General features: G+C 35.7%; 1 protein-coding gene across 4 annotated transcripts in view; it reads right to left on the reverse strand.

Moving 5' to 3' along the window:
• Positions 1–17,649, reverse strand: part of dbo (Kelch-like protein diablo) — a 279,705-nt gene that overhangs the window by 145,415 nt on the left and 116,641 nt on the right. For all 4 annotated transcript variants that reach the window (XR_016546845.1, XR_016546844.1, XM_090371089.1 and 1 more), the window contains exon 5: positions 8,822–9,032. Coding sequence is in view for 2 of the 4 variants with exons in the window: in XM_090371089.1 (XP_090227215.1) it covers positions 8,822–9,032 (211 nt within the window). In the remaining 2 variants the exon portion in view is untranslated. The remainder of the gene's footprint in view (positions 1–8,821; positions 9,033–17,649) is intronic.

The raw sequence follows: 17,649 nt of genomic DNA on the forward strand, positions 1-17,649 counted from the left end.
AATAGTGTCCAACGCAATTATACAAGACTATTAATTGCTGAAACCGTCGAAATTAAATTACATGAGAATTCTATTAACATTCGCCGGCCATATCTAATCTCCGATTAGTGGTCTTTTATGCACATGTGCAAAGACTAATAATTTCTATTTAAGATTCATGTTCACACATACTCAACAATTTTCATTCCTGTGATCACGACATATGGTCGAAAAGCATTGTCAGCTTCAGGAAGGAAAATCGATTTTTAATTGTGTTCAATTGATTTTTTTACCGTAATCATTTTGTGTTAATGTTTTATTCGTTTTCATTTCTGGAGAGTATCATACAGAAGTGTTCTACGTATCATATTGAGGTAAACTTCTCTTATTCTTTTACAAAAATTTATTTTATTTTATTTTATTTTTTTGGCTGGTTGTGCATAAGCCATAGGCTTCCTTGCACCATGTGGCCACCGCTAATACTAACAGATGTGCAGGAATTTGCCTTTAGCCAGCGGGTAGCTGATTGCTGGAACAAACTTCCAGCTGTCGTGGAAGTCGATAGCCTAAATAAATCAAGGAGGAACTGGACAAACTTTTAGAGGGTATGGATGTGTGAAATGGTTTTTTTTGGCTGATGCTTCATAAGCTTGCTTTCTTGCATCACATTCCTCTACTACTTGAGTATTATATAATAGAGCATTATTAAGTACATCTCATATTAAGAATACCTTCACAATGAGTTACCATGATATTGCACTACCTCGAATAAGTAGCACTTCACCAACGGAGAAGACTATTGTTACTTATTCTTGGCAGATGCCACCACCCAGACTGCACCATTTCAGAGCTTGTTGGCTCCTCATCAGTGGGTGGGCAGATACCCTGGTGATGTAATCATGGCAACCCAGTTGCAAAGTATAACTTCACAATATGGGAGATGCCTAGTGGTGTGCAAGTAATTAAGATCAAAGAGCACTTTAGGGCTCTAAGCCTTGGGTTGCAAAATAGTTAACTGACGTGCAAGTTAGTGCAAGTGAATCATTTCTACATGCAAGCCAGCTACCAAATAACTAAGAATTGGCATCATTAAGTACATATTGTAAATATCTTCATGAATTACCATGGTATTGAACTACATAAGTAATCCTTCACCAATGGAGAAGACTATTCTTACTTATTCTCGGCAGATACCACCACCACCCATACAGCACTGTTTCAGAGCTTGCTGGCTCCTCATCAGTGGGTGGGCAGGTACCCTGGTGATGCAAGGTACCTGCCCACCAATGGAGCTTAGAATAAATAACAACAGTCTTCTCCACTGATGAAGCATTACTCGTACTAGTGCAATATCATGGTAACTCGTGAAGGTATTACAATATGAGATGTATTTAATGATGCCAATTCCTAGTTACTTAGTAGCTGGCTGCATGCAGAAATGCTGCACTTGCACTAACTTATACGTGAATTAACTATTTTGCGACCTGAGGCTTATACCCCTAAAGTGCTCTATACCATTAACATTAATATTTGCATACCTACCAACTTTCAAATTTTCCAAAACTAGAGGATTTCCAAATTTTTGTTGCATAAAAATCAGAAGGTTCAAACTTTGAAGTTGAGAGATTACTTTATTTTATTTTATCTCACCAGTTAACTATGAAATCCTAAGTCAGTGAAAACTACATACAAACATGTAAATAGATATTTGTACATCTTTCCATACATTAAAATAATTTTCCCCCTAGTGATATTTATTCAGCCGATGGGAGAAGAGGGATGTGGATTAAGTGATAATACGTAACAAATACTAAAATACATAACAGAAGCTTGTTTTACTGTAGTAAAACAAGCTTCAGTTTTAGTGTGATCATGCTACATGAACCTCGTGCTTGCACTTTGTTTATCTAGCATGACCACGTGGTACCATTCTTGATTTCCATATGTAATGTATTTATGTATTCATAGCTGAGGAAGAGCCACACACGCATACTCACACACACAGTGCCGAAAGCTTCTGTAAATATATTATTTTATCAAAAGAAGCAATCGGGGGAGGGGGGGAGGAGCCCCTAGTTTAAATTAAGATAAAATAAAGAGAAAATAAATAATGAAAGAAAGAAAGAATAAAATAATGCAAAATAAATTAAATGAAAGTAGGCCAGTAAGAAGGAAAGGCCACTGTAAAAAATCAAATAAAAACAAAACACATAAGGAAAAAAAAAAATACATATATACATATCTATTAATACAGTCTCCTAACAGACACCTCTCTTTAAAGGACATCTCTCTAAAACGGACATTTTCAAATTCCCCAACTCTCCTCGATTGGTTTTAAGGTATTTTCAGCTTCTGTCTAGCGGACATTCTCTGTAACAGATGCGGACAGGCAATCTGCACTGTTTCGTTTAGATTAGCACTTAATTTGATCTCCCCATAACGGACAGCGGGCGAGCTCACGGCTCTTTTTCTAGGAACGTTTCTTCCACATATTGCCTCAATCGTGTGTTTATTTTCTATTTCCGATTCTCTGAATTTTATCAAGGTTTACGTCGTGGTTCTAAACCCTTTTTCAAGAATTTTAAGGCACGTGTAAAACTTCTGATGAATTTGGTGTGTGCGGGGGGGGGGGGGTCGGCCTTTCGTCTTTTGAGTTTCAGTTTTCAGTTTTGTTCAGTGTCGTGTGAAGTGCATAATGTCTTCTCGTAAACATTTAACTTTAAAAGATAAAGTCGAACTCATTAATGCGTATGATCGGCAAAAAAAAAGTGTTCACAATCTTGCTGCAAAATTCAAAATCGGGAAGATGCAGGTAAGCGACATCCTAAAGAAAAAAAATAAACTGCTCAAACAATTTTGGCAACACGGAAATGATCAGGTTCAAAAATCATTCCCGAAAACTGTTGGACTTCAAATTGACAATGTTACGTATGAGTGGTTTTGTCGCACATGTGCTAAAAAAATTCCATTAATGGGCCTATTATTAGGGAAAAGGCTTTGGAGATTGCGAAATCTATGGGCGTAAATGAGTTCAAAGCTTCTGTGGGATGGCTAGACAAGTTCAAAACTCGGCATAAAATTTCTTGGAAAACTGTAAGTGGTGAAGGTGGATCTGTTGATACTGGGGTTGTAACAGAATGGACCGTCATATTGGAAGATTTATGTCGTGATTTTGAAGCTAAGGATATTTACAACTGTGACGAAACAGGGTTGTTTTTTAAAGCTCTTCCTGAAAAAACAATGAGTCTAAAAAACGAAAAGTGCCAGGGCGGAAAATTTCTAAGGAACGCTTGACTGTACTATTGTGTACAAATATGCTGGGAGACTTTGAACAACCTCTTGTTATAGGAAAACTACAAAATCCTCATTGTTTCAAGGGCATAAAGTTGAATCTTTTGAATGTTGACTGGAAGTCTAATAAAAAAGCATGGATGACACGAGATATCATGAGCGAATGGATAAGTCACTTTAACCAAAACATGATTCGTCAAAACAGAAAAATTATTCTTTTCATGGATAATGCTGTATCTCACCCGCACATTGAATTGTCCAACATTCAAATTGTTTTTCTGCCACCAAACACATCTGCAGTGTCAGCCCTTGGATCAAGGGATAATAAAAAATTTAAACTTCACTACAGAAAACGTGTTTTAAGACATCTCATTGCAAACATGAATGATGTAACATGTGTGAGTGACCTTGCAAAGAAACTCAGCATCCTAGATGCGATTCAATGGATTTCCTCTTCAGTAAATGCAATTGTAAAGTCTGGCTTCTCAAACGCAAAAATTGAAGTTGTGAACAGCAATGTGGAGCACCAAGAAGAACAAGAACTTCAACATCTATTGATAATGTACGATACTTCCGCTACAAGTGACCTGGTTACAAAGATCCTCACTACAGAAGATGGTGTTCTAGATATCAACGACATTATCATCTATATTTTTCAAGAAGTTCCTCATGAGGATGAAGAAATGAAAGGAGATCATTCTGTCGAAGAACATATTAACGACGAACCACCGATGAAAATAGAAGAAGCGCTCATACAAATCAATCGTTTAAAAATGTTTTTCGCCGCTGAAGAAGATACTGAAGGACTTTCGATGGTTTCTTCACTCCAAACAAATGTTGAAAACAAAATTATCAGCCAGAAGAAGGTGCAGAAGAAATTAAGTGATTACTGTATGCATTTTTCTTAAGATAAAGTCATTGTATATAATTTATAATAAATTGTATATAAATTGTATATAATTTAATTTAATTTTACATTAAATGTTTAACGATTTTTCTTTATCTCTTGTGTATGTAATTGTATATTATTTACAAAAATATTGTTCAAAATCTGTATATATTTTAATTTAATTTTACATTAAATGTTTAACGATTTTTCTTTATCTCTTGTGTATGTAATTGTATATTATTTACAAAAATATTGTTCAAAATCTGTATATATTTTAATTTAATTTTACATTAAACGTTTAACGATTTTTCTTTCTTTCTTTCTTTTTTTTTTTTCTCCCTCAGACTTCTTGTTAGCGGACACTTCTCTCTAATGGACAAATTCTCGTTCCCCATGGCTGTCCATTAAAGGGAAGTTTCACTGTATATAATTTATATATAATGTATTTAATACATATTAAACACACACATACATTATTTATGTATTATGATAGTTTATGGGGACAATAAGCAATTAAATCGGTTGGAAGAAATGAAAGCATTTTTAACATTAATGATTGACCTATCTAAGTGTGTGCGCACACACACACACACACACACACACACACACACACACACACACATATATATATATATATATACATACACTGTACATACATAATATTGATAAAAATAATAGGATATAATCACATTACTGAACAACTAAGCAAGCAAGAAAAAGTATTAAATTGGGTATGGATCCAGGGCACTACTAGTTATAGTAGAGACACCCGGCAACCATAATGAAATATAGACAAATGTTTATTTTCAGTGTATTGGGTAGGGGTGCTGACCTGTCAATTGTAATTACCGTTGAAAAAACTGAGAATGCCGGAAAGGTAAAAGAGATAACTTGGAATTAAATTAGATTAATATAAAAATAATAATGATAATAACGATGGTACCTAAAGTAGTGGGTTCTTTAACTATTTCATAGATTCAGCAACCAAAACCATAGGCGCCACCACAATAAGCAGGGTCTCTCTCTGTTATATATATACATACATATATAAATATATATGTACACATGTATACTTTTCCCCTTCCCATTTCAGTGTATTAACATAAGGGTTAATATTAACAACAGTATACTCATACTGGTCATACAAGCTTTTGCTATACCACAAAAGAAATCCCATTCCTCTTCTCCCATATACAGGTGACCCCCACTTAGCGCTGATAATTTGTTCCTGAAAAACAGAGCGCTAAGTGAATCAGCGGTAAGCGAGTGCTGTATTCCCATAAGGTAACATATGTATTTGTGAGTTGTGGTCAATTCCATAGGATATTTCCTAATCAATAATAAATGGTAGTGAAAATATGCACAAATGTCGGTTTAACCTGATGGCCCTGTGCTTTTGAGTTTTCGTACCTTCGGACTGAAAAATGTGTCAATTTTGGGTTGTGCTTTGGCCCCCTTCCTCTCGTTGTACATCATGTAGGGATCCATTTCTTTCTTCAAATTTCTTATTACCTTGGCACTTCAATGTCAGGGTCATTCTCCCAGAAATAACATATTTTTTCAGTGTTCAAAGCTTCACTAAGTCCTTTTGCAGTCAGCAACTTCATTGGTTCTTTATCTGTCATATCTTGATCATCTTCTCCCTCAATAGCAAGCTCTGGTTCTTTTATCATTTCCATTAGTTCTTCATTAGAGAGGCCATCCCTGTCTTTTACGATCATCTCTTGTACATCATCGTCAATTTCTTCTAATCCTGCTTCTTTTCCAAGTTCAAAAATTTGCATTTTAACATTTTTAATGGAATCATCAGGTTCCTGGGAATGCTTTATGCATTTCTTCTGAACTTTCCTCCACACTCCATTCATGATTTTCTGAGTAACTTCATCCCAGGCACTTGAAATGTTGTAGATGGCAGTTTTAATGTTATAGAATTTCCAAAACCCATTTAGGCTCGGTACATTTTCAGTGTTGATGGCTTTAATAGCGTGGGAAAAGGTGTTCCTTATGGAGTACGCTTTAAATGCGGCAATTACACCTTGGTCCATTGGTTGGATCAGCGATGTAGTGTTTGGAGGCACGTAAAAAACTTATGTGATTGTTCAAGTCTTCTAAGCTCTCTCTTTGCTTGGGTGTCCTGGCATGCTGTCCATGATCAGAATTTCTTCGTAATCAAGGTTATTTTTTGCACAATATCTTTCCACTGCGGGACAAAAGAACTCAGCGTACCAATCAATGAAAAGCAGCCTGGTTACCCAAGCTTTTTTATTAGCCTTCCAGATTACAGATAGGTTTGATTTAGCTAAACCTTTAAGAGCCCTTGGTAGGCGCCTCTGTAGCCAGGTGGGCAGGAGCAGTAGTGCATAGCACTTGATTAGACCAGGGTTCGAGCCCGTGACCACCAAATACGGAGGATGCGGAAAGGTCAGGGAATGACCACCGCACTTCCCCGGAGCAATATGGCCTTAGTTGCTAATGCTCCTAAAAACCAAATAACAAGAGCCCTTGGATTTTCCGAATGGTAAACTAAAAGGGGTTTTAATTTAAAATTCCCTGCAGTGTTACCAACCAACAACAAAGTCAACCAATCCTTCACCGCTTTGAAGCCTGGCATGTTTTTTCTTCTTTCGATATGAAACTTCTTTTAGGCAGTCGTTTCCAAAAAAGACCCATTTCATCTATGTTAAAAACTTGTTGAGAAGTATAACACACCTCTTCAATAATTTTAACAAGTTATTTTTGAAAGTTTTGGCTCCTTGATCTGCACTTGCAACTTCTCCTGTATTGCTGCAATGTTTGAGTATAGTAAACTGTCCGTATGTCTAACACTGTATGTACTGAATGATGACCAGAATCCCTCTGGGAAGTGAGCTGAAGTCAGTGACAACAAGTGTCTTATTTATCTGAAAAGTTCGATTTTACCTTGCAGTAAAATCAAACGGTTGTACTGTAATCCTTTATTGCACGAAAAGTACTGTAATCAATTACGGTGTGAGTCGTGGAGAATGTTTTCTGCTTCAAATGGATGGAAAGTACTTGTCAGTATTCCATCTGGAAATAATGTCAAGTGGCACGAAGACAGTAACAATAAGTGTTTTATTCTGAGAAGTCCCATACAGTAAAATCAAACAGGGAAGTTACCCTTTATGTTACCGAAAGTAATTCATTACAGTGGGACAATGTAAACTGCTTCTGACATATGTATTTGCCGATATTCCCAAAGGGCATAATCTCAAGGCAGCAGCTTAGAAGACAGAATGGGGTACGTATGACCATTTGGACAGTAAAACACACAAATTTTCTGTACGTTGGGATGATCACATGGTCAGAGGAGTTCAGAAATAAGAGAATACAAGAAACAGCACCACATTTAGCACTCGTGGGACTGATTGTGTGAAGTTATAGTTTCCACAAGTTCCTTTTTGCAAGTTATAGTTCCTACAGTAAAACAAAAGAAGAGATAGGGAGTAAATCTATTTTTCAATAGGGTATATCTTTCTATTACAGGTCAGAACAGGAAATGCAGACTTCGTAACAACATATGACACTGGATGGTGATGGGGCAACTGTATGAGCAATATGAACTCACATCAGAGGGGACCTGAAGGAAGGTCTATAAAGATTCTGAGAGGGGGACAGTAAAATGAATGAAATGTTCATTGTTTTAAATGACTCAAGAACTAGGAGCCATATATTCAAATTACAGGGAAAGAGATTTAGACTGGATTGTCGAAAGTTTTTTGTTGAAAGTTAATTACATGACTTAGTTCCCTTTGTGGCCAATTGCTGCTGATAGCCTTCATGTAGGTGAAGAGGGAAATAAACATATTTCCCTCTTCACCTACATGAAGAGGGAAATATGTAGACTTTTGATTTTCTTTTTTTTTTTATATTTATTTATTTTCATTTTTTTGGCTAGTTCAGCAAAAATCTATAATTTACTTGCATTATATGGCTAATACCAATACTAATACATAATTTAAACGTCGCCAAGTTCAGCAAAAATATATAATTTACTTGCATTATATGGCTAATACCAATACTAATACATAATTTAAACGTCGCCAAGTCCAGATAAAAATGGACATTAATGATGCAAATTCCTCAGGTATCTAAGTGTACAAAAGTGGTAATTATAAAAGTGCTTTTACAACCACCTTTTTTTTTAAAGACTGTCTACAAGCAACTTAGAGAAACTCTGAAAGACATAAAATAGATGATCAACAATTATTTTAAGCTACTGCATATTTAAAGAAAATCATTATCTTGATAAAACAGATCGAATATCCATTTGAGCAATAAAAAGAAGCATCCTTGGCAGATGATTCATTTTTGTTAATAGATATAATCCACTGATATAAAAACTGAAACACTGATATTAGTCATCAACAAAAACACTTCATAATGGGGCTAATTTGAGAATGGGAGTGGCAAGAACCCCATCACTGATTATCGGGGAGGGAAAGACTTTTGCAGAAATATACACAAATAACCTAAGGAATTACATTCTAGGAATTATCCTGTGTTCCAGCATATGAAACGTATATTACTTGCTTAAATAATTAAAATTAGCATATGAACCATATTACTTGCTTAAATAATTAAAATCAGTCATAAACATTATTAACTATAGTGAGACATGAAAATTTATGAAACAAAACTCACCAGCAAATAATACTTCACCTCTCCTTACAGGTTTCCGTGGTCTAGTTCTAGGACCTTGCATTAATGGCCTTTCTTGAGGTAACAAGAGATAATTTTTGGCTTCATCTACTAGGTCACGACATGCTTCGTCACTTTTGATTAGAAGATCTGAGCCTACAGTCCCAACCAGGAATTTTGGGCTAAGAAGGGGCAATCTCACGTGTTGTAAAACCTAATCATACAAATCAAAATGTTTCTTCTCCTTTCAAGTTAACAAGTCAAGAAATTTCACTGAAGAAGCTAAAATTAATTTTTCTTCAGTGCAGTCAATATTAAGAAACGCTTAAGATCATCACAATGTAATAAAAGAAAACAATAGCAAATCCTTTTCTGCCCCCACCAAACATGATTTTGGTATATGTAGAAAGGGGTTTGCAAAAAAAAAAAAAAAGTTGTGCAGTTGACCATTGTTTTTTTTTTTTTTTTTTTTGGAAAAAAGGTTTTAAATAATTTAAATCCATGCACTCTGCAATGTCACTGATTATCCACAAAGGATAATAATGAAAATTTAATACTGCATTTCATTGATTCTAAGATGAACATTTTTTTCACCTTTTAACATTTCTGAAATTGGGGTGCATCTTACAATCAGTGTCGGCGCCTCCGTAGCCAGGTGGGAAGGAGCAGCAGTGCGTAGCACACGCTTCTTGATTAGACCGGGGTTCAAGTCTGTCACCACCAAATACGGAGGATGCGGAAAGGTCAGGGAATGACCACCGCATATTCCGGAGCAATATGGCCTTAGTTGCTAATGCTCCTAAAAACCAAATAACAACAACAACAACAACAACAACCAGTGTCAAAAGAATGTTATGGGAAGGGTAGTCGTTGCATGGGAGGGAGATTGCCAGGCACACAGGAGTGCCTGCACAAGGGCATGCATATTTGTTCCTCCTGTTGTCACTTCAGTTGAGCAATGTTTGTTGGTGGTAGTACACACATAACTAAAATTTGGGACCCTAATACCATTTAAAATGTCATCAAAAAGATTTTGATATGATGCCGCATTGAAACAAAGGCTTACAGTCTATGCAGAAAAGTACGGAAACAGAGCAGTGGGGTGTAAATTTGATATTAGTAAAGCAAATATTAGTCACTGGAGAAATTACTGCAACTCCATATTTTCTTGCAAAACAACAACTAAGTGGTTTATGGGACCTAAGAAAGGAAGACACCCACAAATAGAGGAAGCTTTATTATGTTTTTTTACTGAGATATGTACGAAAGGATTGCCTATTTATGCCAAGCAATGTAAATGAAAGCAGGAGACACTGCCAAATCCTTCAAATAGATGAAAAAAATATCAAAGCAACAGAAGGCCAGTGTGACTGATTCATGCATTGCATAGGACTATCATTAGGGCATTGAACATTGATTTGTCAAAAACTTCCTGCTGACTTACAACAGAAGCTGCTTAACCTCCAGTGACACTTAATTCAATTGAGGAGAAAACAAAACTATGATTTTAGTCAAATAGAAAATACTGATGAAACCCTGGTAAATTCTTCGATGTGCCTAAAAATTGTCAATGCTAAAGGTGCTAAAGAAATCAAGATCATAAGAATGAGTTACGAAACGCAGCGTATCACTGTGATTCTATGCATAACTGCCAGTGGCCGAAGGTTTCTGCCATATATAATTTTAAACCACAAAACGATACCAAAGAACAAGATCTTCCCCAAAGATATTGTGCATTGTTGTTGTTGTTGTTATTTGGTTTTTTTTAGGAGCATTAGCAACTAAGGCCATATTGCTCCAGGGATATGCGGTGGTCATCCCCTGACCTTTCCGCATCCTCCGTATTTGGTGGTCATGGGCTCGAACCCCGGTCTAATCAAGAAGCGTGTGCTATGCACTGTTGCTCCTGCCCACCTGGCTACGGAGGCGCCTATATATATATATTGTGCGTGGACAAGAAAAATGGATGGATGAAGGTTGAGCTGATGGACAAATGGCTAAAACTCTTCTGGAATAGATACTGGGTGCTCTATGTAACCCACCTAGTATGGTAGTTCTTGATGCATTTTACAGATATTTATCTGAAGAGTTAAAGAATAAGCTGGCTGAAAAGTGTAGTGACTTGGTTGCTATTCCTGGTAGCATGGCTAGCCCACTGCAACTCCTCAACATTTAAGTCAAAAAATCATTTAAGAACTATTTAAGGAAGGAATACAAGTCCTTGTTGTTGACTGAAAACCATCAGTTGACACCTTCTGTAAGATAAAGAAGCACCACCATAAAAACTTGTAGAATGGGCGTTTCAGTGGCTTGGAAGAAAATCCTGGAGAGAATAGTGACACACTCTTTTAAGAAGTTCTGCAAGGGAAAACATGAACTCTTTGTCAAAAAGTGATTCAGAGGAGCCAGACCTGAATATGAAGAAGTTTTAGACTCTGATACTACAGAAGCAAATAAAGTATAATATACAATAAAATGTTAGTAAATTGTATTCCGTTGAAATAAATGTTTCTTTTGTCAATTTATTTTAGCGTTTCATTTTTTCCTTGTTAGTGGTACTAAAAATAATGGTGCATCTCAGCACTCAATGCCATCTTAAGGATCAATGAACAGTACAATACAGAAACAACAATGTGCATTTACATTATAATATTATATGTACATATACAGGGTTATTCAAAATGAAGTCCAGGATTTCAGTACAGGAATTGTTTGAAACCCCAGACTTCATTTTGAATAACCCTGTATATAGTGGAGGAAAAAAGATGGGGTGGGGGGAAAGTCATTCACAAACAGAAACAGTTTCAGTTCCAAATATTATATCATAAGTCTTAAATTTAATGCGAGACAAATACATCTCATAGTTTAAATATCAAAAACCATTCATATCAAAGTATTATTCTGAGAGCAAACCCAGGGTCCTGAGCTGGATATCATCATTCTTCTCTTTCTTGCTTTCTTGGTGATTCCCTTCTTCTTCTTCTTCTCTCTCTCTCTCTCTCAGGATAATACGGAATATTTTTTTTTTGGCTGGTGCAGCATAAGTCCCAGGCTTCCTTGCACCATATGGCTAATAATAATACACTCTGCTTTGGGGAGCTATGCAAAAGTTAACCATGGTTGTATAGCTGAAACAAACTAAATGCTATTTGCCATCACAGTACCATCTGAGTTTTAGGGGAATTATCATAAACACTGTGCAAGTGTTAAAATTTTTGATCACCTTGAGAATTTTGGATTTATATGGTTTTACTGTACTTTAGATACTTGTTTTAACAGACCTCTTAAGGAACTTTGAAAATAACAAACAGAGTCCACTGAATCAGGCATTTCACCCAAATGGGACCCAGTGACATAACTGCCTCAGTGAAAATATTTTCCCAATAAACAAGAGTGCTAGGGAGGCAGTATTTTCCTCACCATCATTTCTATCAGCTTACTGGGCATGTCTCACATCAGTAAGGAGTAATCTGAACCTTGGGCAAGGATATATGAGAGCCATTTCAGATTCTGAATAATTTTTAGTAATGTTTCCACTGCAATCAAATGGCACAGAAAAATTTCAAGTTCCTCTACTCCAACACACAATAATTTCAGTAGAATAAAGTATTACAACGTTTAATGTTTCTTATTTCACAACATTCTGGCAGCTTTAGCTGGCAATCAGATTTAAGAGGACACAAGTCCATTAAACTAAAGTTTTACTGTATTATAAAATTCTTTCTTGTGAAGTAAATGAAAAATTACAAAATATTAACAAACATACAGTGGATGGTACATCCACAGATGAACAGATTTCAGTTAGATTTTTGGAATAATTGTGATGTACAGCTGTGAATTTGCAGCTTTTGCACTTACAATCTGTGGTTTTGTTATTGAATTACTTGAATAAAATTACTTGAATCTGCCACTGCTGTTATTAGTTACATTTACAACAACAGTAATGTTGCTGAACATTACTGTTAACTGATCCTTGATGACAAACATCCAAAATTAAAAAAAGTTAGGCACTGAAATATCCATTCCCATTTAATTTATCACTTTTTTTTTTCTGATAATGAATTTATTATTGTGCATTGGTTTTCTTCCACAAACTTCTATTTCATGAAATTGCTGTTTTCTAGCTCAGATTTTTTTTTCATAATTCTTTTGAATGTTATTTCTTTTTGTCATTATTTTCAAGGGGAGACATGGCACAAAACTGTCCCCAAACAGTTAACTGTTAACAACTTTCCCACTAAGAAAGAAGTGCAGTTGATTCAGAAAAGTGTAAATTTAGAAATCCTAAAATATAAATGGTCCAACTTTAACATCAAATTCAAAAATTTTAGACCAAATATAACGAAAAAGGTTCCTATGACAAACAGACAAAACCGAAAAGAAAGAGACCCCTGTGCATTTTAATTGAAGCACCCTGTGTACCACACACGTGCACTTTAATATTAAATGAATAATAAATAAAATAAATAAGAAATGGGAAAAAAAATAAAGTAAAACAAACATCAGCGGCTGCAAAGCATTACCTACCACATGTTGTTGAAACATGAGTAACATGACTAGTAACACAGAGTAAGAATATGCTAGTTGTATGGCAAGCCAAGTAATTAGAAAAAATTAAACCAGTACTTAACTAAATTAACAAAAGAGGAAAGGTGAAGGATACAAATACAAATATGTCTGAACTGAAAATTTTGCATGCTTAGCCACACAAAAAAAGTGATTAATGAAACCTAATATATATAATACTTGTTACTGTAAAATCCTGAAATTTAGACTTATCAAAGCATATGATAAAAAATATATATATATATATATTTCTAAAAATATTTTTTTTCAAAAAACTATTTCTAAAATATTAAACATTAATCAAATTATAAAACTGTAAAATGGCCAAACATTTTTATGTTCATATTTATATCATACAAATATAACTAAAATGTGTAAAATGGACTTTAAACGGTGAAAAACATATGTAGCAATGCCGATATCTAGTAGCTGTTCTACTACACAAATCGTACCAATTATTCAGAGTAGCCAGAGTACATAGCAGTGTAAGCAAATTATAGGAGACATTACAAATCCCCTTACTTCTGCTGAGCTGCTGTTGCTTCTCCTGTTGATTAATGATTTTAATTAATGCAAGGTTTGTAAGAATTCCACGGCTGCTGTTCTCAAGTAAACTAAAAAAAAATTTATAACTTGATGAATACCAAATTGCAAAATGATTGTTACTGTGGAGAGAACGAAAAACAGGTAAACTGCTATCATCATGAGTGAACACTGATAGTGTGAGATTTCAAAACACTGCAAATGCTGAAGAGTAAATATTTCTCACCACAAATATCACAAGGTTGTCAGGTCACATAATTGTTTCATATGTAAGCACATGATGGACATTACATTAACAGCAATCGTAGCTATTTCATAATATGCCTGTACAAGAAATAGTAGTAGTGGCATGTGATGCAAGAAAGCAAGTGTATGAGCTTATTCAGCATCAGCCAAAAAAAAAAAAAAAAAAAAAAACACCATTCCCTACAAATGCCTGTCCAGTTCCTTCTTAAATTTATTCAACCTATCAACTTCCACAACGACAGATGGAAGTTTGTTCCAGCAATTAACCACCTGATGCCTAAAGGCAAATTTCCACACATCTGTCCTTTCTTAATTTGAATTTATGCCCCCTTAGGTTCGTAATCTGAACAAGTGGAAGGATCCCATCAGAATTCAGCGTGCTCAACCCATTCAAGGCCTTATACACCTCAATCAGATCACAGCGTAGGTGCTTAGTCTCCAGCCACTGCAATTTGCAGAACTTAAGCCTCTCTTGGTAAGAGGATCCCTTCATTCCGCTCACCAATCTTGCTGCCCTTCTCTGTACATGCTCAAGTAAATCTACATCCTTACTAAAATGAGGCCTCCAGAATAGAAAATGTTGACATAATATGAAAAAAAAAAAACACTAAAAAACTTATGTTGGTGGCTCATTTTGCAAATGTACACATAATCCTCAATATCTTGGACATGTTCTGGTTAAGATTAATCATAATTTACAAAAGACGGAATTCCCAACTCTCAAAACACTCATACCTGGTCTGAAAAAACCCACATACGGTCATCGGTACACATTATTAACAGACCTTTTCCTTTAGTATTAGAAGAGGCATATGATGCAAGAAAGCAAGCTTATATAGCATAAGCCCAATATATATATATATATATATATATATATATATATATATATATATATATATATATATATATATATATAATGATAAAGATGCAATGAAATTACTGAAAGTCTTAGTAAACAGGAATGAGAAATTAAAATATACAAAAATATATATAAGACTGGGTTATGGATCCGAGGTATGCGTATATTAATTGCATTTTATTTCAGGTAATTTGTTTTTTAGCATACAGGTTTTCTCAATTCTTCCATGGTTATTACACCTGATAACTCAACTCCCCTACCAAATACCCAAATGGTGTTCCTTAGTATTCATCAGCAAGGCATTTAGGAATGGCATACCTACATTTTCTGGGGAAAAATTTGCAATAACTACTGAAAGACATACCCTCAAAAATCAGCAGAGGTTTTATATGTATCAGTGCATCAGCCCACTTTTCCAACTAGGTGAAAGAACATTTTGATAAGTTAACTAAAACCTTATATTAATTTGAAAAAAAATTTTTAAGGGCTGGACTTTTAAATCAATGATCATAGAATATGTCGTTGACTACTCTTTGTTAGTAGAAGAACTGATGCCTATTTATAACTCTGAAAAGGGAAAGCAAGTAAGTAATTCCTTAAGAATTCTGATTTTTATAAAACTTGATGACATTCAGATTTTTGGCATAAATTTAAATCTAAATTATTATTTAAATATATTAATTTAATTAAAATTAATTAAATTCCTTTTTAAATTTAAACTTTTTTAAAAACTTGCAAAAGCTGTTGCATGCAAGGACTATAAAGGAATGTAACAATACTACAGATCAAGTAAGAAAAGCAAAAAAAAGTAAAAAATGGGGAAAAGGAGTTCTTCAAGTGACTGGACCATGGATGATTGGAGATGGGTTTCCAATGAGTCCCGTTTCCAGTTATTTCGAGCGGATGGGAGGGTGGGTATCTGGCAGAAACCGAACAAAGCTATGCACCCGTCATGTCAATAAGGAACTGTTCGGGCAGGTGTTCACAACCATTACGAACTGTTCAGGGAATTGTTTGTAATGGTCTGGGGCGTGTTCAACTAGCACACGTTGGGACCTCTGGTACGTCTAGATGCATCTCTGAATGGTCCAGGTTACTTGTCCATCCTTGCAGACCATCTACATCCCTTCATGGTCATCGTGCATCCAAAGGGCAATGGACTCTTCCAGGAGGACAATGCACCTCCCCACAGAGCCATGGTGACAAGAACATGGTTTGAAGAGCATTCTGCAGATTTTACCACGTTGGAATGGCCTCCCCATTCACTAGACATGAACCCTGTGGAGCATCTTTGGGATGCTGTAGAAAGGTCCGTTCGAGCTTTGGATCCTCCACCCAGGAATGCGACGGAATTATGGACAGCAGTGCAGCAAGCATGGATGGATATACCTGTGGAACGCTTTTGTGAACTAGTGGAATCAATGCCTCACCATGTGACTGCCCTTATCCGGGCAAAAGGTGGGCCTATCCGTTACTAGGTAGGTATCCCATGATCTCCCACTCAGTATATATTAAATAGCAGAGAAATAGCATCTTCAAATCTGGCAGAAACACTGCACACCAGACAATTTAAAATTATGTAACTTATTTCCTATGGCTAAATCTTGCTAACAAATTGTTAACACTTTTGCTAACAGTTCAGTTTTTTTTTTTTTTTTTTTTTACTAATTTTAGTATCATTAGCATATAGAGGTATATGACACAAGAGAACAAGCTCATAATATAGGATCAGCAAAAAAAAAATCACCCTTCCCATTTCACCCATTCATTCACTCCAAATGTTTTTCTAGTTCTGCCTTGAACTTATTTAAGTTCTTGACCTCTCTTAAAACAGACAGACAGAAGTTTGTTCCAACTATCAACCACCGCTGGCTAAAGGCAAATTTCCGCACATCTATTCCATAATTCTTTCCTCAATTTGAATTTATGTCCCCTCTGGTGAGTAATCTGAGTAAGAGGAAGAATCCCATTAGCATTGAGCTGGCTCTAACCACTCAAGGCATTATACAGCTCAATTAGATCACCTCACAGGTTCCCAGTCTCCAGACGATGCAATTTGCAGAACTTAAGCATTTCTTGGTAACAGCAACCCTTTGTTCCGCTCACCAATCTCGTTGCCATTTTCTGTACTTGTTCCAGCAGCTCTACATCCTTCCTAAACTGAGGCCTCCAGACCTCAGTTGGGGGAATTTCACTAATAACATTAGTTCAAGAAGAGCAGTGTCCACTGATTACCACTCTTTGTCTTCTCCCACTCAACCATCCCTTTATCCATACCAGCAACTTGCCTTTAATGCCATACTGCATCAATTTGTACAGCAGTCTTATGGGCAACAGTATCAAAAGCTTTCCTAAAATCCAAGTATATGATATCAAAATTATTTTTTTGCCAGTTGCTTTGTGACCACATCATAATAACCAATCAAATTTGTCAGACTTCCCCTTAACAAATCCATGCTGTGTCTGAACTGTAACTGCGGTCTTGTCTAGATGATGCTGCATTGCTTCTTTAACAAGTCACTCCATTATTTTTCGTGGAACAGAAGTTAAACTGATAGGTCTGTAATTACTCATGTCATCCTTTTATCTCTCTTTGTGAATTAGGGGCACATTTGCA

The sequence above is a fragment of the Mastigoproctus giganteus genome, chromosome 4 (genome assembly GCF_048544385.1).
Source record: "Mastigoproctus giganteus isolate SK-2022 chromosome 4, ASM4854438v1, whole genome shotgun sequence".
In the NCBI taxonomy this organism is placed as follows: domain Eukaryota; kingdom Metazoa; phylum Arthropoda; class Arachnida; order Uropygi; family Thelyphonidae; genus Mastigoproctus; species Mastigoproctus giganteus.